The sequence below is a fragment of the Pezoporus flaviventris genome, unplaced genomic scaffold (genome assembly GCF_033815535.1).
Source record: "Pezoporus flaviventris isolate CSIRO_AGI_PZ_B2104156 unplaced genomic scaffold, CSIRO_AGI_Pfla_v1 ptg000047l, whole genome shotgun sequence".
In the NCBI taxonomy this organism is placed as follows: Eukaryota; Metazoa; Chordata; class Aves; order Psittaciformes; family Psittacidae; genus Pezoporus; species Pezoporus flaviventris.
This window is the reverse complement of record NW_026892595.1, coordinates 14,400,023-14,423,117: the sequence shown is the minus strand read 5'-3', so window position 1 is coordinate 14,423,117 and position 23,095 is coordinate 14,400,023. Positions and strand designations below refer to the sequence as shown.

Genomic DNA, 23,095 nt, shown 5'->3' with positions numbered 1-23,095 from the left:
TCTGAATTAATTTCAGCTTAAGCTGATTGAATATAAATATCTATTTAAGGAAGCCTATGGTTAAATGGTTTACTGACTGACTGAAGGCTAATCTTGCTAAATTTACTTCATCATTAGGAAAGATTTATAATTGAGTCAGACTGTAATCTTGTATTTCCTTTGTCAGATACAGTAAAATCAAAACCTGATCATCTACAAAAAAATTAAATAACTAAGAAAGAAATAAATTTCAAACCTGGATCAAGCTCTCCAAAAGCACATACACATGTAAGAATTACCTGAAAAATGCTAATACACTAAAAACATCACTGTATAAATAGAATCCAAATAAAATTTGGATTTTTTAGATTATGCTTGAATTGTTCTTATAATTAGACATCAGATAGAATAAATGTATTTTTAACTATATCAAGAAAAAACATGATTTACTTACTTGTAACCCCAACCAGTTATTCCTAAAACGAGAGCCAACACTAAAATGGTGCCAGCAATAGCCCCTATTATTATATTTGTGCTAACAACACCTGGAAACAAAAGAAAGGGGAAAAATACAAAAGGTTTTAGAAGAAAAATATACAAAACCAGTAAATGCACTGTCTTTCAAAAGCCTGCTTGGATAACTTGCACTAGGCTGATTAACTGCAGCCAGTGATATAATCTTGAACTATACCATGGACATAAAAAGATCATTCATAAATCAAGCTTTGACCTTTGTGTCTGTTTCCCTTAACTGAACACTTGCTACATGAGAAAATTGTGCCAGGTATGCCAATATAATGTTATCAATATTAAACTGCTGTAGCTTATATCCTTATAAGCTGCCTGGCAAATACATGCTTACATTGGAATAAAAGTGACTGGATTTGCTTAAATCCTTTCCACAGCTGAATAAACTAACCAAAAAAGACATTCTGGAAGATGGTAAAGCTGTCTCCTAACAAGGATTTATAATAAAAGACATTTACACCCTCATTTTTCCACAACATATCTTTCTCATGTACGTGAACCTAAAATGAATAAAAATTTTCACTCAAAAAATGTGTGCCAACATTCCACATACTGGCTATGTAATAAAATATTTACAACTAAAAACCAATCATGTAACACTACTTTTCCATTTACGTATGAAAAGTCCAAGTAACATTTTGCTTGTCCTAATCTATTAATATACTTTGTAAGGCCACTCAGATGACTGGAACAAACAAGGTACAACTGGACACACTGGTACCAGTCCTAAACGGTGGGATGAGAGCTTGTCAGCAACACCACTTGCTCCCAGCCCCAGGTCTGACACCTCATTCAGACACTGAGTGCTTCTGCTGTGGGAGGAAGGCAAGGGAATGAGGCTCCTAATGGTGCATCATGTTGTAGGCTAACTGAAACAGTAGGAGATCTGGTTTTGCTCAATGAACCATCCTCAAATCCAAGCCTCTCCAGTTACTGATAAAAATTATAACAACGTACCTTTATTGATAGCATCTTTATCAAAATATAGATCATCTTTGATGCGAGAACTGCAATCTTCTCCTCCCCAGAATCGGTCACAGACACACTTTATTTCATTGCTACAAACCTGCAGCCAAAAGCGCAGCTCAGAATAAAATCATAAAATTGATCTAGTCCCCTACTTAGCATCTATGGTACAGGGACAGTCATACAGACTGATTTTGCCTGCAAAGTTTTCAAAACTTTTTAAATATACAACAAGTTTTAATTTATATATTAGATATAAATATCTATTAAATCTATTATTATACTTTATATATAAAGGTGTGTAATATGTATTATGTACATTCATATATTTTAATGTAATCTATATTTAATAGAACCATTTCTAACTGCTTTCAGAGACTGAACCTCAACAATTATTTTCTTTTTCTCAAAATATGATGAAGTGGTTAATTTCAAATTAAAAGGGGAGTTCTAATGCAGTGCAAAAGACAAAAAACATTATGACAGAACAACTCCTTTGATCTCAGCTCAGCCATAGGGACTTGGACACTGTTTCAAACTGTCTGCAGAACAAGGGGACTTGCCAGGGCTGTGCACCAAGCAGAGAATTTGCCACTAGCCAAGAGCCAGCTCACTGCCCTCTTCTCTAGAGGAAAGTAACTCTCAGAATCCAGCAACTTTATGAACCTTCTTGGGTGTTGACACAATAAAGAGGGAATGAGAAAGAACATCTGGAAGAACAGAGTCCCAAGTTTCTCAGTTCATAATACCTTTATATTCTTCAGTACCTTGCCTGAGGAAATATCAATCAAGTTAACAGAAGTGAAAGAATCAATTGATATTTTGTAAGACTAATACATACTTACTATGACTCATTGTTTAAGATGCCTTGACTGCTATGCATTATATTTACTCAAGTGCCTTCTCCCCTTTTCCTTTGCAAAAGCTTCTCCAGCTTCAGAGACTTCAAGAGTCATGCTTCTGGTTTCCTGAAAGGTCTAGCTATTATACTACACAAAGCCAGCTACTGAGCAAAAATGGAAAAAAAGATTAAGGAGTACAAGAACATACGCCGTGTCCTGAACAAATCTGGCTGTCTGTGGTGCCTGGACAGGTACTGAAGTTGAAGGCCTTGATGGGGAGGCAGCGATGCTCAAGGCAAACCATGTTTGGCCCACAAGGCGTCCCATTCTCCACATAGCCCAGGTCCGTCTCCTCATCAAGCTTCACATGGCCACCACTGCAAGACAACCAAGAGGACCCTGGAGACTTGTGCTGTGATTACATGGGACTGCTTGAGAGAAAATGGGCTTTGGGCTGCTGCCTTCGGTTTGCATTATACAATGCCCAGGACCAGGAAAGAGTAAGTATTGCTTAATCTATCTCACTGGCCCTAATGTTAAACAAACCGAAACACAGTGTATCTACATCAAATTTAATGGTGAAAACAAAGACCATATTTCCTGTGTAAGAGCCATTGTTAGATAAAACACTGAGTTTACTTGTTTAGGATTTTATTACATCCAACAATTGTGTGAAGCTATAAGAACACACCAGGTCTATAATTGTGATACAGCTAACATGGCAAGGTATTAAGCTGCCAGTTAGCTTTGGCAGTGCAGGCATACGTCTAAGTATTTGAGGACATTAAGTGCTTTACAAATATTAAAGAATGTAAAATTCAGAGGCCAGAGAAGAGCATTTTGTCTCTACAGGAAAAATTAACCATTACATAGAGTGGACTGCAAAACAGCTGCATTCCCCACATGCAGTCAATTTCCTGAAGCTTAACATAAGTTGAGCTGGAGTAATGGTTATGTGTTAATAGAAAAAAAAAGTAATAGAAACAGTTGTTCTCCACTTAGGAATAAGAAAGCTGCTTTTCTGCGCAAGATGGATACTAATTGTCTCTGTTCTGCTCTCACAATTTCCAATTACCTGCAATTGTAGACTTTTCCAAACTGCAGGATTGACGATGTGATTTCACCATCAAGTTCTCCAAGTCTGGGCACACTGGATATATTGGAGCACAGAAGGTATCCACAAAGCACATCCCTGCATTGAGAGAATAAACATGGAAAAATAAACTCATGGCAAAGAAAATGGACAATCAAAAAAATGTGGTTTTCTTCACTTGCTTTGTAACATGTTTGTCATTCCTTGCTTTCCTCCTACTGACAGTAACTCCCATAAATAGTGTCTTGTTTCCCAAGAAGATTATTTTCCTTTGAACTTGGACTGCGAAAAGAATCTTTTTTATGATGTATTATCAAAAATGCTCTGAGCAATAGCAAGCAGGGAGCCGTCAAGAACAAACCATATAAAAATGATCAAAATATCCTATCAAGATATAATAACTGGCCCATAAAGGAGTTCAGTAGATAGTGGCTTTAAAACAACTCTCATATGACACATATGTAAGGAAACTAGAGACACCAAATCTAATTCAGCTGTTGAAGGGACTTTACGATTCATATGCAGAGACTTATGTGTGTCAGAAAAGAAGGGTCTGGCCTCTCCCGTATTACTGAGTATTTTTACTCATGCAGTTGTAATGGAGCAAAAGTAAGGTTATAAGATCTGCACAGAAAGGTTGAAAAAGACACTGCTTCAACTGTAGGCAGGACTATTCAAATGGCATTGACAGAATGGAGAACTCATCTGAAACACCAGGGTGCAGTTTGGCAAGGACTGGCAAAAGGTTCAGAAAAAGGCAGAAATAATCAACTGCATAAATACAGAATGTGAAACACTTGTTTAGGCAGCAGCTTGCAGGACATAGGAAAAGTTACAACACAATGGAAACCAAACACAACTTGGCAATGCAATGGCACAGCATAAAAGGTGAACACCACACTGAGACATGAAACCTCTGCACTGCTGAGCCTCACCAAGGGTCCTAGGACAACTTTTGCTCTAAGTGCTTCCAAAGCTCAGCTTCAGAATTTCCTGCACTCAGATCTGCAGAAGAAGGCTTTTTGAACCTCTATGTGCCAGCCAAAGAACTGTATTAGGAATAAAAATTCTCATACCAGTTGTTTTCCAAATGGATCAACTTACTGTTTGTTGCACTGTATCCAAGAGTCTTTGTCTCTTCCACAGTTTCCTTTCTCAGTCCCTTCAATATTCAGCTTCTCATAGCAGTACTTGTCAGCAGCTGTCACTTCTAAAAACAGAGAAAAATCTCTTCTAAGATGATGAAGACTTTGAAAAGCCAGGTCCTGGAAAATGGGAATGTGCTATTAAAGCAAGCAGAGCTTCCCAATCTGTGAACTGCAGTACCATGGTCTGCAGGTGGCCTGTGAAACTGCACAGCATTCTCAATGAAAACGTTTATGTTGGCACCATAGGACTGTTCTAAAATTTTATTCAGACTGACCAGGGTTTATTGCTCTATAAGCCACTGAAATAAATCAACAAATACGTGCATATGCTCCCCAGGTGTTTATTAATCAGAACTTAAACCTAAGACTTCAGAAAAATCACCATTAAGTTATCCAGCACTAGAGAAAGAGCTGGAAAAGAGGATGGAAAGACAAAATGAGGAGGGAAGAAGGGGAATGGCATACACTGCTAGCTGTTTTTAATGGTTCTCAATACGTGTCCCATAATTTTTCTTAGCCAAAATAATCTTTCAAGCCGCATGAATTACAACCAACACAGAAGCAGTGACATTCACTCACTTTCACCCCAGATATATTTACACTGCCGGTCCCTGGTTTTACATCTTCCTCCAAAACAAATACCCTAGAAAGAAGGAAAAGATACAGACAAAGTTTCAAATCGCTTGATTTTCCAAAACATCTATTTGTTTAATGTACAGATTTCTTACATTCTTTCTATTGAGGCAACTAGTATGTGATTCTACTTTCTGTTCATTTTAATGCTTAGCTCCAAAATATGACTAGTACTCAAATCTCAGGAATGTTAGCAGAACAGTCCCAGGTGACTTCCAAAGATCTTACATCAAAATCCATAAAAAGCAATCTATAAAAGCAGAAAGAACATAAAACAAACTGAAGTGCTAATTACCTGCTGGTTATCACATGAATAGCCATCCATTTTATGAATATTGGGAGAACACTACAGAAAGAGAAAATAACTGATAGATCACAGATCAGTCAAGCATGGAAGCAAACTATACAAGAAAAATATATGGAAAATTACTTCAGTATCATGCTGGTTTTTTCAGTATCAGCAGGTTTAATACAATTTTTATACACCTTACTATACAAACCAGTAACATTCATAGTGATTGAGAGACTACAGGTTGGGGTTTTTTCATCTCTTGGGTAGAAAATCTAAAAATCACCTGACTGGAATTTCCTGTGCAGTTCTCTGCAATATCACAGTCATTCACTGCTTCTCGGCACAAAACTCCTTTAGGTTCAAACTGAAAAAAAAAAAAGAACAGAAAATTAATGTCTTCTTTTCTCCATATCTTGCCTTACATGCAATGCCTCCTTAAAGTTTTAACTAAAATAAAACCAGGAAATATTCATGTGCTAACTGATGTGGTAAGACTTTCCTTTCCCTGGTGCAGACATTACACCACTGAAGCCACTAGCCATTTACTGGTGCAAGTGGTACCACTCTCTGAGGCACCCCTTCCCAAGTGCAGTGCTGAGCATGGTAAGTGCTATCCTGCGACATGGGACCCCTGGGGTTTAAAAAACCAATACAGGTCTGGGGATGTTGGGAGCTGTTATAAATGGTCTTTTGAGTTGTCCTGATTAACACCACCTACAGATACATTTTGCAAAATTCTGCCTTTCTCTTCATTGGCTCACCCTTGCCATTCTCTATGTTGGTAAACTCTTGTGTCATTGCAAAAATAATGTAGATATACAGAAGCTTTTTTTTTTGTTCTCATAGTCTTTAATATGGTGCCTGTGCAACTCGGATGCTTGAACAAAATTCACCCACACTGGCAATCTGCTAATTTTTTTTTCACATTACATTAAAAATAAGGAATGTGCTTAGGAAAATGTGATCTGTTCCAGCATAATCTGTGCTTTTACTTTTTTTAACATCAGGATAGTACAAAGTCAAGAATGTGGTTCACAGTTATTACTAATGTTCCTCCTAAGGAAATGAAACCCTCATAATAAGTCCACAGACAAAGATAAAAATATCACACATAGTACACCACAGCTTTAATAACATTAATAATAATTATCATTACTACTAAATGAGTATAAACAAGTAGTTGAAGTTGTATTTAGCAAGGCTCCCTACAGCCAAGATCTGGCTAAACCTCCTTTTACTATCTGCTGGTGTATCAGGAAGAATACTTTATAGTTTACATTTGTCTTGATTCCCTTTACTCAATGGGATTTCAGTGAGTTCAAACTTGAGGAGACACAGGTAGACCTAACAAAAACTCAGTCAGGTGTCTTTTATCTAGATAAGCACTTCTGAACAATTCCGCTAACTGATTTTTAGGTTTTGTTTCTGTTTGGTTTTTTGTTTGTTTGGTTTGGTTTTTGTTTTTTACTATATCCTTTTCTCAGGCACCCTGTGGTATGATTTTCCCATTCAGCCTCATGGTTCAAATCCAGAGCAACAGGTAAGGCACCGGGAGAAGCAAATGGGTAAGGATGTGCATGTTTAAACAAGGATGTCTAACGAAACCTTGTGGAACTCCATCCTGATTCAAACTTGTCTGAAACTGGAAGGCTTTCATTCACCTCTGCATTTGATCACAGTCCCTGCCCCAAGAAGCCAAGCCTTGAAGACAGAAAATAGCCCCAAACAAACCAGTTTTCAGCCCATTTTAAAGGGTAAGTGTTCAGAAAAGTCATCATAAGATCTGCAAGGATAATGACGTATGTTGTGGTGTCTGCAGCCACCTGGATGCATTCCCGGTAGGATGCTGAAGTGAAGGTCACTGCCCTTACCCGGCACTTCCGACAGCAAAGCCCGTTGCTGCACTGGGAGCCTGCCGTTAGGGTGCAAGTACTGCAGCACTCTCCTCCTTCGCTGGCACACTCCTGAGGAACACACACACTTATAAAAGAATATATGGGAAAAGCAGATGAACCCCAAGCTCTCTTATTAATTCTTGTCTTTGCACGCTATCCAAACAGATTTTTAACCAGGCTTTTAGGCCTCTGGAGGCAGGCCTCTGATGCCCCTACTGTGGGGCATGAAGCTGCTGTTTCCTATGCAATACAAGAAATAATTTTTCTAATTTCACAGTGTCAATCATGAAATACTGACATGTTAGCACTGACCAGAGTCATGTTCCCATCTAGGAAAATACTTTCTATTACATCTTTTAAGCCCTGATTCTGCACAGGGAGCTAATACTATTACTATTCAGTATTTATTTTGTCGTGAGGCACTGGAATGGCTGTCCAAGGAAGCTGTGAATGCTCCATCCCTGGCAGTGTTCAAGGCCAGGTTGGACAGGGCCTTCAGCAATCTGGTCTACTGGGAGGTGTCCCTGCCCATGGCAGGGGGGGGTGGAACTGGGTTGGTCCTTTCCAACCCAAACATTCTATGATTCTATGATTCATTGTATGTGATGATAAAATAAAAAACCTGTCCCACATTTTGTTAAATATTATGGAAAAATGTGAGGAATGACAAATCCTTTGGCACAGGATCTTAATAAGTGTCTTCCTCCATGTAATATTAATAGCAGTGATGGGCAGCACTAAGTCCTACAGAGTCTAGTTACCGATTTAAAGTAGACTGCACTTACCGCAATTGTCCCACAGTCACACTCTTCTCCATCTTCCACAAAGCCATTGCCACATTCTGGAGGATCCAGAAGCTGCGGAGCAAAATCGCAAATCAAAGGGCATGTCTCTCCTAAGGGAACTGTTGTCATACTTACTGTGTAAAATATGGTTTTCCAGTTAACATTCCAACTTAATTAACTGAAAAACAGTACCCACAACTCAGGAAGAAGCAGACTAGAAACACCACAAATGAAATGTGCAGAGAATGAACAATGCTGAGAATTAATTCAGCAATACTGCCAAGTCACATGGTGTCTTCTGTGCATGAGTACCATTTTTACAGCAGATTCAGTCTGAGCAGAAGTCACAAAACAAAAGGTGTGACAAGAAAGGAAAAAAATCAAAACAGTATGACATTTTCATTACTTCACAGGGCTCTAATTGCTGTTGTTCTGGAATTCAAGTGAGGAGGACTCTGAGGTTGAAGCATGTGTCATAACTTCAGAAGGAATAGCCATTAAAAAATTTTCCTTTGGTAGCATGTGGCTCAACAATGAAGGGAAAGGGGAGAGGCTGTGTTCCTTTATCAGTTTGTATTGTAGTCAGATGCTTTTTCCTTCCCTTTTCCTCTACCACAGTTGAGAACTTTGAGCAGTTTTCCATAAGCATGTGTCACAGGCAGATGACTTTCCCTTCAGCCTCCCCACTAAACTGTAACTTAAAATGTCTAAATCTGTATATTTGTAGAAGTACTTTCCTTTCCCAGAAGCAAGACTCATTCCCTGTTTTTCATATAGGATCCATGCTATGTTCTCTTCTAATGGACATTTTTACTCTGTTCTTTCTGGTTCTGTTGTTTCTCTTTTTCTCAAAATTTCTAAAGGTAATTCTTCTAAAAGAAAAGAAAATGTTTTATTTCCTTTGGGCATAAGAAAACGTAGGAGTAGCTTTTACTACATATATAAGAAGACATGAAATTGTGTCATCAAGACTCAAATACTGTAAATTGTCCTCCAAGTTCTCCAATTAAATTAAGATTGTTCCAGAAACCACTCTTCTTATGAGCCATCTGCACAAGTACATCACTTGTGCAAAGTGTGTTTCCCTCTGGCTGCTGCCTTTCTGTCAGTAGCCCACAGGATGGAGCATCACCCCATGTACTTCGCTGTGTCACAGACCAGCCTGAGGCTTGTGGCATAGGCTGATGTGCTATTATTAGATCCCCTATTGAAATGGAAATTTGACTGCAGCATGAAATGCATGTGTAGAATTTAACATCAAATGTAAGAAAGCAAGTATCTTTAAGAATTATTAAAGAGTTGTTAAAACTGCTTGCTTCCTACATATTTTTCCAGGCAACTTCACTTCTTCAGTGTCTCTAGCTGCAATGCTAGATGGAAGTAACAGAGCATCCTGCCTTAAAACATTGGGCCAATTTGCTGCAATAGGTAGGGACAGCTAAATATGAAATGGAAGAAAAAAAATTTAAAGGCAAATTGGATAACTTTTCCCCTAAAGTCATATAATTGATGCATTCATTTGAAAAAAGCATATGTTTAATCTGCTCCAGCAGCCACTGATGTAATTTTCAGGAATACAGATGATCTTACAGTGGAGCACTGATGAACACTGCACCTTGTCATGTCAGTTTTCTTTTATCTCATATTTCTTGGAAAGAAAAAAAAGTTTGCGTTTCACCACTGTTGCTAAGACAAACATGTCTTTGACAGCCTTGTGAATTAGACAGACATGCACTGACAATAACTTTAAATCAACACAAACAACAATATATAGAAGAGTCTAAATCACCCTGGCTTCCACATCGAACTTTCACATTTCCACACGTCATTAGAGAAAATTGGAAATGCTGCCAATCTAAACTGAGATAACAGTAATTTATTTTCTTTTGAGTGACAGATGTGTAGAGGAACATGATCACTAAAACAAGCCCAAGTAGACACATTACACCATGGAAACAATTTACTCAGCAAAGAAATAAACCCACTAGTACTTCTCCCCACCTTTAATGAGAGAGGAAAAAGCAAACTGCTAAAACACAGGTGCATTTTTAAAAGAATGAGAAATCTGTCATGAACCAGGACAGAAATCTTACATCTTATTAATGAATGACAGTGCTTTCTCTCCAGTTTTAATAGTACATTCTTTCATGAAAATGAGACCTTTGAGATGTAAGCAGACTCAGCTTATCCAGGTTTGATGCTTTCTCTTCTCCTCTCCAACACTTATTGAAATTCTGTGGTTGTCAGAAGATGCACTTTTTCTCAGCCACTCCAGAATAAATGTGCATCACTCCAGAAATTAATTTCTCTTTTACATATGTGACCATCTCAGCTATCAGGTCTTTTTTCCACATTGACTGCCTGTCTGCCTTGGCCTCTTTCCTTTGCTTGATAAAACACTGACATTAAATAGAGTATAACATTAATTATATATAGAAAAGAGTCACAATCATTATTCTGATTACACTTTAACACATGCTTCTGTAAACGGAGCAGGAGTATAGTGAACCTCCTGCAAATGCTCCATTGTGGAAGTGCTTATAACTTGGCTGGAGTTTCTTTAGCCTTGTTTCGTATTTTTCTCCCTTAAATGTCTCGGTCAATCATTTCATAGCCTTTGCATCTTTCACATGAATATACCGGTTTAGCAAGCCAAAACTGAGACAACAGAAGCAAAGAAAAGGCAAATGCTATCTCAAGAGATATTCCCCACTTCTCATTTTCAGGACTCAATACAAGAAGACCTGTGATTTCATATTTTAGAGGCAAATTGGAGGGGATAGGTCAGTCACTTAAGTGGGTGCCAGTGCTTTTGGAGCTCTACTCTCCCCAAGCCTTTAGGGAGGTAACGCACTGTGCCAGATGAGGCAAGGTACAGTGGCACTGAGGACGAGGGGCCAGCAGCAATTTGCCAGTCTCCCCTGTCTGAGGGGCTACCCAGCGCAAGGCAAGGGTGTGCAGAGCCACACAGACTGACCTGGTAGGAGCCAACACAGGACTAAGATGATCCAAGAACTTCTCACTAGATATATTTCTATCCCAGCAGACACAGCTGAGGGGATGACAGACCCTGGTAACAGTGACAAGGACCACGTGGGGCAGCACCTGGGGAATAAGGAGCATGGCAAGCACTCAGCAGGCACAGGGTCTCCTAGTGTCTACTCCTCAGGGCTTTCTCTCCTGCTCTGCCTCTTCCAGGTGTAGAAAAACTAGTCCAAGTTTTCAAACTCTGTTCTGAGATCCACTGTAAAAACTCTTCCTTCTCCAAACAGGGAGAATACCACTTGTAACTGCTGGCATCTGCAAAGCTGCTGGGCTGCACAGCAGTGGACTCCCTGCAGAAGCTCTAGGAGCCTTTGCTTCATCTTAGGACAGATGTAAAAAAAAGTTATCTTACTTCAACTTCCAGAGATTCGTACCAAAAGACATGAGTTCAACTTAAATGAACTGTGCAAAAGTTTACCAAGACACTTGAAACCTCATCAAATAAATTCATCACTATATTGTTTATTCAATACTCAGAACAAATTGCCTGAGGGATGGTTCTAGATCAAAGCCTGTGAGAACCCTGTTGGACATGAAACCACTTATTAAAAAAATATGTAAATATAGTTTCCAAGCTGCTATGAACTAAAATAAGCTACTTTCACTCATATTTCACCAGAAAATTTAGATGGAACCAGAAATATCAAAATTACAGATGTTATTTTTTTTCTAACATTACCCTTTTCATTCTTCCTGGTTTCATCTATTTTAGAAATAGAAGTAAGTTCATACTTACTTTGGTTGGTTTATTGAAAAGGCAGGCTCCACCTCCATTGTTTAAAAATTCATGATACTCTTCAATATCGCACTTGGAGAATTTGCTTGGAAGATAATACCTGCACAGAAATAAGGTAGTAGGATTACTTTCTGTTCTACTTTTTACACTACTTTTCTTTTTCTTTTTTTTTAAATAGGAGGAGAAATATAATGTTTTACTTTAGAAAATGTACAAAACCACACTTCAGAATCAGGGTGACTATCTGTAACTCTAGCTAATTTGTAAATCGTTTTAGTAAATGACGAAGAACTTTCAGCAATGACACAGAGCTCATAGAAAGTGAGGTGTAAAACATTTCACTGTTATTTCATGCCAAATAGCACAAATCTTATTACACAGTGTGTAGCTCTCACAAGCATGACCTGTTCCACTAACGGGCCTGATCTCACTTATTTCCTCCTATATATACACTGTAGAAAACAAAGATTGATCATAGTTAATTTCCCTCCTATATGAAATTGCTATCCTGCCCTACAGAATTTTTGTATATTTTATATAATGGAGTTATGCCATTTAAAAAAATGATTCTAACAAACATTTCGGTTTCCCCCTCTAATGTGCCCCCCTGAATAAATTTCATTCAAGTACAGAGAGCTAACCTAAGGCATAGTATACCACCTAAAAGTAATATGATGAGAGAATCATATTCTCAAACAGAGAATCTTTTCATGAATCCTTTCTACAGGGAAAGATTTTTTTCCCAAAGTATCTTAAGTGATCTTTATATTTAGATTTTGACTCATGAAAGTATTTATGCTTCAAGCAGATTTTGATGTCTCATGGGCTTTCCTGTATCAGCTTATCACTGGATAAGAAAATATTAGCAGAAATGCCATACAAAATAATCCTGCATTCCAGGGAGTGATGGCTTGCAAAACATAATCAGCCTTTTCCATCTATAGTGTTTATGATTTAGGTCTTAAGACAACAGAGATTGTGGGATTCACCAACCTTCATCGAAAAGCTAGGTGCTTATATCTAATTATTTGAAAGGTCTGGACTTCAGAAAAGAATTTAAAGACCATTAGATAATGAATCACTTTTAAAGAATAAAAAATGTTTCTAAGATTGTTTTTTTAACATACCAAAAATTAGAAAAACCCTACCTACTATATTTTTAGGTACACAAGGTGAAAAAGGCACAAATTCATACTTCCAAAGAGCTTTGAATGAAATATGCTTCTTGGTTCAAAACTGTTCTGACAACAGAGCTATTGCAGATTAGTTTGAAATGAATTTAAAAATTCGGAGCACCATCTGTATCTAAAACTAGACTAAAGTTTAATTCATACACATGACAGAAGATAGGCAATATGAAGATCTGAAAGGACACATTAGAAAGCATTAAATGTCATCTATCAGCAAAAATTTGCTGATTCACTAGTCATTAGATAAAAACTCTCCAGTGACATTACATGCGGGTATAAGCACATTCAGCCTCCAATGGGCACAGTATTTCTGCCATTATCACAGAAACTGGAGGACAAAAAAAAACAGACAGATACTCCTGCTTCTTTGCAATGCCCTGGCTTGGCTGTTGAGCCCCGTGCTTTGTGAGTTAAACCAGCAGTCACCAAAAATCCTCACATATCCTGTCATTAACTCACCTATTCTCACATTTCTTTGGAAGTGTCTTTTCTACATATGTTAAAGAGCCAATACCTTACTTTCTGAAAAAAAAATTAAAAAAATAAAAAATTCACAGAAAATACTCTGCTGAACCACAACAGGCAAAAGTTTGCATGCCTTTCCTTTATGTTATTATATGAAGGACATGATTTTCCTCTAGTGCAACACCTTACCCCATGTCTCCCATTATGCATCCAGACCATGTGTCCTCACACTTACACTCACCTGACAACAACACAAAAAAATAGTAAATTACACTTTGAGTCCAAAATAATATATTTATTATCACAAAACCTGTAGACAATTCCATTTCATATTTAAATACAAGGTGAAAAGAGTAATTTGCTAGTTTAATGCACACCTTAGTTTAAGTGTATCAGTGCATGCTGAGAACTTCCTTTCAAAAGCTATCCATGTTTCTGTGCAATTTGAAAATATGTCCCCATTTTTCTTTCCTTCTTTTAAAGTGAAGTTAGCGAAACTGCTGTGTCAAGCGCTCAGCACACGTAACTCATGACTCAGCTCTCCTGCCTTCTGCTGTGTCATGAATATTCAATCCCCAAATTTTCAGAGTAAAAAAAAAAAGAAAAGAGAAGAATCATTTTAAGCCTTCTTCTAATTTTTCAATTCTCTTCTTTAATTATGCTAATGTGACCGAGGAAACCTTCACTTGGATAAAAACAAAGCAAACCAATAATGCACACAAAAATGCATAAAATCATCAGTAAACACTGATGATTAAAGCGGTATAGTAGCTTCTTCCTCCTCTTTCCCTCCCTTCCTCATGCAACCCCTCGGCAGGCAGAAGGCAGCCCTCCCTTCTTCCCTGCCTGTCATTGCTTTCCTCTGGTCTCGGCCTTCTGCTATCAAAACTGTGCCCTGTGTCTATTTTTGTATGTATGTATTGCATATGTAATTTCTCTTCCTTTGTAATTTGTAATACATAAGCATCAGTTTATTGCTTCAATTTTAAAAGTACAATTAGAAACAAATGAGGCTTTGTCCAGCACTGGCATTCTCCTCCCTCCACACCCCTCAGCCGTAAGAAAGAGAATCATCATTATTATCATTTTCACTTTTGTCCTGCCCCTGCATCAGGTTAATAACATGCGGCTGGTAAATGAATACTGAGCATTCCAGTAGCATAAAGCATCCTTTCTACATTCCTGAATAGGCTTCAAAATAAAACTACATGAACTGCAAAAAAACATTACATGCAGATGTAGCTCTGCATTATATACTGTCTTTGTAATGCCTGAAAACAAAATTTACCTAAGCAGAGTTCTTTTACCCAATATAGTAAATAATTCTTTTATGTAAGCCACATAAGTACATATGATCCAATAACTAAACACTCCATCATCTATTGTTTCAGAACGGTATTATTATTACTTTAATCGCATCAAGCTGGGACTTCATGTAACATGGAAGCAGGGAGGGTAAGGTCATTGTTGGGGTGGGTGGTGGAGATCTGAATTAAAACATTTCACGCAAAGAGGGGTTACTAATGTTGTATATCAACGTTACAGCAGAGAAATGGCAGCAGTATGGTGGCAAATACAGAAGATTTTGGTAATCTGCAAGAGGAACAGGAGATTTGGGTAATTTACAAGAGGAATTCAATCAAAGCCAACAGCAAAAAAAGTAAGTTGTCAAAACCATCTTGTGTAACGGGACTGAGGTCGCTCCTCTTCATCGCCAGGTCTAACACCATATATTTCTACCTTTGCACTGTAAGATGGCAGCCATTTAGTCTGTGGGTGTGACATCCATCTCCCTGAAATGAATGGAAGTGGCAGACACATTTATAATTTACTTTTAATGAAATGGTGACACCAGTGCTGCCAGCAATTATGGGCAGAGGGATATCACAGCTTTTAAGTAGAGGAAAATTAATGATATGTGATTGCCTCCTCATGTTATTACAATAAAAATTTAAATATTCCATTATTGTGAGAAACATGGGAAAAATACCTATCAGAGAGACACTGATCAAATCTTTCACTGTTTTTTTCCTTGAGAAAGAGTGAAAAAGCCAAACAACCTTACCACTTATAGTTTTTCTTCTGTCTGAGAAAATGCCAATGTTTTGGGCCAAGGTCTGAGCCAGGGTAACTGCCATTAAGTCTGGCTTTCCAAACTGAAAGAAAGAAACAAGGTAGGAAGAGTCATCAGTTATATACAGGTATCTCAGACACAAGTGAAGCTTTTACCATTTCAAGGCAACTTTTACCAGACAAAATCAGATGCACAGTGTTAAGAGTTCTTACTTCAGAGCAGCTATATAATGGACAAGTGAGGAAAACTAAATGCTGGCTTAAGGACAAGTCAAGTAAAAGAAAGTGTTTGTTCCTTGCCATTGTGACTATAAGTATGAATGACAGGATATTGCAGAACCTACTGAAAAAAAGTGTATTTGAATCCATATCTGAATTTATTCACTTATCACTCTTCATTGAGATATCACTTTTATAGAAACACCCCTGAACTAAAACTGCATCAGCAAAGTGGCAGTAAGGTATTTTGAGGAACATGTCTGCGCTGACAAATTCTGTGCAGGTAAGTTTCCACCACTTTTTGCCCATGCCACTATCCCCACCTACCTCATTCACACCTCCACCTTTAAGTAAGGAGCAGATTCCACCAGTATGGGCTACACCACTTCGACTGCTCTGAAATCGACTCCCCCTTTGAGAAAAGGAAAGGAAAAGAAAGTTTACCCTGCTCAGTTCATGAGGTTTGCACCTATCCAGCCCAGTATTTACCCTTCTGATTCGCAAATGCTGATTGTCATCATTACACTGTAAACTATGCAAAATAAAATGGGAAAAACAGATTACTACTCAGAAAATTCACATGTCAAACTATCTCCAGGAAAGTTTTATCACCTTCCCTCCTCCTTCTCAGACTACCTAATACAAGAAATCAAAGAAGAAGGAGACTGTTTTGCCAAAACACCTGAATCTCACCTGCCTTTTGTTCATCTGCATACCACTGCAGCAAGTGACTTCTGCTGGCACACACTACAGGCAGAGCCCGGGAGAGGCAACAATGCTGCCAGTGCATGGAGGACCAATAAAAAGACACGTGTCTAGTTAGGCAGTGCTGATGTGGTAAAACCCAAAGGAGATGTATTAGCGGCTCACTGATGCAGTTAGGTGAAAATTCCCTGGAACTGCATCAGATCTCATCCAAGGGACAGATGAACTCTAAGCCTAAATCTAATAATCTCTTTGGTGCTGACCATGTCAGCATGAATAACTGCCAGTTACTGGAGACAAATCAGACTCTGCTCCACTTCAGAGTACTGATCCATCCGAGTGGAGACAAACTGGTTTGTCAGGTTTTTGGTTGGTTTAGGATTTGGGGTGGTTTGTTTTTTTTTCAGAAGAAAACAGGAAAAGATAAGAAACAATACAACTGGCTAACTGTGCTGAAGGTGGAAGTTCATTTTTAACTACTGTACCATCACACCAGCCAACCTCGTCTCCCAGCTCAGCCATTTCTCACTCACAGACACAATTTCAGAAATTTTTATTTCTAAACAATACCACCACTGGTGGTAGTGTTATGGGTAGCACTGGAATTAGCATTACAGTGGCATTCAGAGTCCCAGTCACAAGGCAAATAAGGCCCTCTTGGTCCTAGCCAATCCACAAACATTCATAAGAACAAGACTTCCCCAAAGGCCTTACAATATCACCAGAGAAGAATCAGGAAGTATGTGAGAAAACCTGATTTCTGTTTTACAGATGAAGAACTGAGACACAGAGAAACCAAAATCTGCAAGCACCACTTGCAGATCTTACTAGCTCTGCCCATGGCAGATGACAGCCAATGACAGTTAATTAAGCATGTGCAAAAATGCTGGGAGGGTGGGTACTGGGGTTGAGTATCCTGGCACCCTACCAGAGTCATGCGAATGTGAGGTGTTTAGGTTAAGTTTATTCATGTAGGCTCCTACAACAGTCCGCAGAGCAGCAGGGAGGGATAAAGACTCCCACAGAGCAATTCGTCTGTCTCGTGTGGATCAAAAATCTCAGCCACGAACCTCTCCTTTGTTTTTGTAGACATTATATTTTAGATCATACAAATAATTATATATATAATATAGATAGATTTTATATCAATCTTATTTCCGAAACAATTAATATATTTGGAGAAAATAACATTCCTCCCAGCTTATTCTTCTTATAGCACGTGTCCCTCTAGAGAACAAACTATTCTGAGGACCTGAAACACTTCAGTAATCCTGCATCATGTAGGTCATTCAAAAGAGTAAAGCAGGCCATAGTGCTTTTTAAGAAGGAAACCTCATTGGTTTCAAAACCAATGTTCTGTTTTAAAATAATACAACAGGACTGTTCAGGGTCTACTGCCAAAGAAGCCAACCTCTGAGGCGGAACCAGGCATAACCTTCCAGGTCGTTGAGCTTGTGGAGTACGTAATTGCACAGAATAACCAAGGATTACAGCGCACGCTGCTCAGCCTAGTAAGTTAAAACTAAAATGAGAGTCTAATCTCCAGCTGCACTGGCAGGCAGTCTGCACATTAACTGCTCCCCACCTCCCCATCAGAAACATTATTTTCTGAATTATTGTGGATTATACAGACAACAGAAAGGAGATGTATCAGCCACTTGTGATAAGCAACCCCCAAAAGAAAAAACCCCGGTAATAAAACATCATATGAGGTTACGTACGAAAAAAGGTGAACTGCGTCACTTTTCTCTCTGATAAAATCCCTCCTATATTTCATAAATTCACGTAGGGTCACCAAGGGGTTTTCAGATATGGTGAACTTGTTATCAGTAGCCCAGGTTTCCATGGCAACCAACACTATCCTGGTGTTAAGTTGTTCCTTATATATCTAGTACATTAACAGAATGAACAAATATGTCAAATAGAATAAAAGTGAGGTTTACCCCTTTTTTATAATAGCTTGCATTTTTACATAACTAAATATTCAGCTTGTTCTAGCACAGTTTAGGTTCTCTCAGGTGATTTTATTTCCCTTAAAACCAACAAACAAACTTGAAAACAAAGTAAAATCTAAATTCTAGGCATAATTCTATCAGCCTTCTCAGCCTACAAAAAGATCTCATGCTGGCCCTACACAGGCAGATGTGCATAAAAGGGAGATGGGATTTTTGCAAAGTTATTGCAGAACCAATCCAACTAGTTTTAAGACTTGGAATTACTGGGTCTTTTATAACATCCAGATGTTATAAAAGTTACACACGAGGGCTCTCTTATACCAAACAGTCATCTATAAAACTACACTTTTCACTCTAATACACTTCTGCAGGAGTATCTAACCTCATGCTGGCTGAATCACAAAAAAGAGGCCATCCTTTCAGCATTTGCGGTTAGTACTCCACACCAAATACTTTCCAGAGCAGGAGCCCCATTTTTCAGTAACACTGTCCTGGAGTGAGGTACGAGAGCCAGCAGCTCATCTGATTTAGTGTCACAAGTATAATCCACATAATTACCTTATGTTCCTATTCTAACTCATTTACTCAAATGCACTTTTTCTGGAGAAATCTTAATGCCCTCTAATTTCAAATTGTCTTTTGGGTTTCAGGTTGTTAACATAGGATGCTCAAGAATCCAGCAGGATTCTTAAATCTTTGAAGACACAAAAAATCTCTAAGGATTTACGTTAGACAAAGGCCTTACAGGTGGCTGACTTTCTAGATGAAAATCTGTGATTTCCATGTATGTTATCTTTAGGTACACCATGAACTGACAACTCCTGCATCTATCAGCAGGAGAATCATATGACTTATCTGTCACATAAAAGAACATTTAGTTGAGTGATACTTACTAAATCTGCCATGTTCACAACCGATTTAGCATAGCTGTTTGTATGGCCAACTGATAAGCGGTGCTTTTTACACTGCAAAACCAAACACAGACAAGTTACATAGAGAGTCTTCACAAAAGTAAACTCAGTTTCCATATAAGCACAAAGAAAAAAGCAACTACATCAACAGTAAAACCCATGTACAAGGTTTGGTCTCCTGTGCTGAATGTAACGTTAACAAGCAATAGTTGAAAGTTGTTTAGAAATGTACATTACTAATATACTTTACAACAGCTGTTGTGAGGATCTATTAATTTCTGTTTGGAAAGTACTCTATGATCTTTACTGAAAAATGCTATAGAAACAGGAACATACCGTTAACATTTTCGTTACCTTTATTATTGACAATTTTAAAGTTAATTCCAAATGCCAATACAGAAATCAGCAACACAACTTCCATAGTTGAGATTTCTTTGAAGGTATTACTCTGAGTGGGCCTGCACCCATATTTTAACCTATCAGACTTCCTATTTTCTTTCAGTTTCCTCTCTTAAGCTGTTATCTGTATTTCTTCATGTACAATTTCACATCCCCATAATGCCACAGTAACTGGTTAATATCACTTTAGCAATCCAACTGCAATGGCTCGTTTACTGAAATCTGTAATACAGTGCTATAAAGCTGACACTGAAGATAGCTGTCCAGGTACTCTTATCTGCAGGAAAAATACACTTATATATGAGCACTATGGGTATGAAAGTCACAAGTATCTTAGAATTTAGGCCAAGATATTCAGAAACATTCAACCATCTTGTGCCCCATGATGCTTGATTTTGGAGTGAATGTTTTCCATATTTGCTGGAAGTTCGAATCTTCTAGAGGCACAAAGAAGTGCCCAGAAACTAAGGGATGGAAAAGTCATGCTTTCAAACAGGAATGGGGAAAAAAGCACCAAAAATTAGTAAGATACACTTACTAGAAAAAAAAAAAAAGTAACATACAGAAGGACAGGATTGTGAAGATAAAAATGGCAGAAAGGATTAAATGAAAAAGCTACAAAATACATAGATAATTAGGCATGGGACAGAAGAAAAGTAAGTATGCTACTCAAGTCTCTATTTGCAACTAAAACTTCAAACTGTAGGATGCTTAGAGACTCTGGAGGCCTACTGAAACATTCTCAGTATACTAATTTATAAGCCCATTTCAATGTTTGAGCTTCAAAAGCTTTACTCCCTGACTAGAAACAGTGGTCGAACAAGCAGCAGAGAAGACCAGAGAGGAGGGCACCACAGCCCTTGCAGCGCTCAGTGGCCGTTGATGGCTAGTAGCACACAGATGGTTCTATGGACCAGAAGAAGCTCAAGGTTCACTGCTCCCTTTGGAAGCGCATGGGGAGGCTGAATGATGAAAATGGCTCTGACTCTGCAGGGTGTCAGCGCCACACTGAGTGCACTCACTGAGAGTCAATAAGAGCTACATTGACTGCACGCACAGAGAGTAATCCACATGCTAGCCTAGCCCAAGGAGAAAGTGGGGAGACCAGAGCATATGACACTTCCTTCACACAGGAGGAAATTATTCGTCTTCTTTGACCATAGATGTTCATTGGCATTTGCTTCAGGGAATAAACTCATACATGGACTGACTCACACAGTACCTGTAATTAACCAAAATTAGGAAACATTGTCCTTGAGAGGTATCAACCCAGACAGATACTGTCCAAATGGCATGTTGTGGCTTCAGGTATTCAGGATGAAACACAATGACAATGATTTAGGGAATTTTGCATCCAGTATTCAATATACTTAATCCAAGAATTTATTGTTATGCTTGCCAAACTGAGCTAATGGAGCAGTACATTGTCCAAGAACAGTGGCACATTCCTTGGTACACTCTGATATTTTTGCCAATTTGGGTATTGCTTGAGAGAAGCTGCACATAGAAGAAAGGGTAGATAAAATGTATAGATATATTTTGATTTTTAAAGTCATATAGGATCATAAAATCAACTAATGCCACCAGTCAGAGGGGCACCACCAGTCTGAACTTTACGCAGTTACTTCAAGATCAAATCCTATTGTTTGTGTTTGACATCACCACATCTTCCAGAAATACACTGTCTGGATTTGAAAACTGCAAGTGACAGAGAATTCACCATATCCTTTGATATTCCTTTCATTAATTATTAATAATCTTCACTGGCACAAGTCTGTGACTTTTCCCACTTGAATGAGCCTGTTTTTTCTTCAATACACTAATCTTTATTATATCTCTTTCCACTACATTAAAGAGCCTATTTACGTTTTCCCAGAGAAAGCATAGAAGCTTAACAAAATAATTTTCTCTACATTGATTTGGACATATCAAAAAAAATCTAGTCGCTATTAATCTCCCCATTGTCAACAGCTGCTGCATAATTTCAATAACTGCATTATTGATTACTGAGTGGCTATAGCTAAGTGCCCAAGAAAGCCAGGAAGAAAATCATCAGCTTAAGTTACACTGACATTAGTTACTTTATGACACAATTCTTTAATTTATGACCCTTCCTTCTCATACTCAGGCCTGGTTGCATTCTTGGTGAAACTACCTTGCCAAAATTCAGAAGCAACTTCATCAATGGTTAATGAAACCATACTCTCTTCTCTTAAGGGCATACTGAATTTATTCTGGCCATAGGCTGTTCTGTATTGTTATCCTTTATGGGCCAATTAAGACAAATTGATGTTAATGATAATTGTAAGATGTTGAAGTGTGTCAATCTTACCATTAGATGATCATTTACAATCATCAACTCAATGTATTTTGTTTCCTCTTCAACTTTACGTGGAATCCGACGAACCTACAGAGACAGTGAAAGTGTAAGACAGTGTACAGAAGTGAGTGTACAGGGAGAATATAACTGGTAACTAGAAATGGCTTCAGAAACCAAACTTCTCATGCACACATTTTTTCTACTGTCTCAATTCTGGTCTCAAATATTGATGAAATTTCTGGTGCTTAGCTGCATCATTTTTACAAATTCTTTCACCTCCACCAGGACATTTCTATGACCCTAAACAATTAAATCAAGTATCTAATCCCAAATTTGGGGGGTTCTTAAAGAAAGAGAATCCCCAGTGAGGCCTATAAATAGCTTGTGTCAGCTATAATGTTTTGTTGGGGGGGTTTTCCACAGAGAAAGGGAACCCTCTTGAATTATTTATGAGAAAACTCTCTAACAATTCTATTATTTATTCGCACACTGCTCAAACACAGGACTCACCTCTGTGTTATGCTTGCTTTGCATTTAGAAACATTTATGATTGAGTTTCTTCATGGTGACCTTTATTAACTGGGTTTTCCAGAAGAGTTACTACGTTGTTATGACTTAAAAACACAGAGTAATGCCTAGTTTCTAGAAAGACAGCAAACTTCCTGATATAAAGCAAGACCCTCAGAAATGACTTCCAGAATGCTCCAATGTCTTACTCACTTTTTTTTTGCCTCTGTGAGGCTTGTATTAGTTAGTGATGTCAAAGCCATCTTCCCCTCCCACTGCTTTCAGTATTTCATTTTTGCCTACACTGTTCAGCCCCCCTGACCTGGCTCTGATTTGACCTGTCCCATCGTTTGAACTCCATTCCTAAAGTACAAAGAATTGCTGCTATCTTCCCAGGGTACAAACATCT

At 38.2% G+C, this 23,095-nt stretch overlaps 1 protein-coding gene across 13 annotated transcripts in view; it reads right to left on the bottom strand.

Moving 5' to 3' along the window:
• ADAM22 (ADAM metallopeptidase domain 22) overlaps positions 1-23,095 on the bottom strand; it is a 131,219-nt gene that overhangs the window by 26,082 nt on the left and 82,042 nt on the right. For all 13 annotated transcript variants that reach the window (XM_061468402.1, XM_061468404.1, XM_061468405.1 and 10 more), the window contains exons 9-25: positions 22,192-22,266; positions 19,443-19,514; positions 18,316-18,482; positions 16,217-16,301; positions 15,663-15,753; positions 13,787-13,838; positions 11,943-12,042; positions 8,162-8,233; positions 7,353-7,445; positions 5,765-5,845; positions 5,485-5,535; positions 5,136-5,199; positions 4,513-4,618; positions 3,391-3,507; positions 2,524-2,692; positions 1,465-1,573; positions 434-524 (exon numbers count right to left, since the gene is read on the bottom strand). In XM_061468402.1, coding sequence (XP_061324386.1) covers positions 434-524; positions 1,465-1,573; positions 2,524-2,692; positions 3,391-3,507; positions 4,513-4,618; positions 5,136-5,199; positions 5,485-5,535; positions 5,765-5,845; positions 7,353-7,445; positions 8,162-8,233; positions 11,943-12,042; positions 13,787-13,838; positions 15,663-15,753; positions 16,217-16,301; positions 18,316-18,482; positions 19,443-19,514; positions 22,192-22,266 — 1,595 coding nt within the window. The remainder of the gene's footprint in view (positions 1-433; positions 525-1,464; positions 1,574-2,523; positions 2,693-3,390; positions 3,508-4,512; positions 4,619-5,135; positions 5,200-5,484; positions 5,536-5,764; positions 5,846-7,352; positions 7,446-8,161; positions 8,234-11,942; positions 12,043-13,786; positions 13,839-15,662; positions 15,754-16,216; positions 16,302-18,315; positions 18,483-19,442; positions 19,515-22,191; positions 22,267-23,095) is intronic.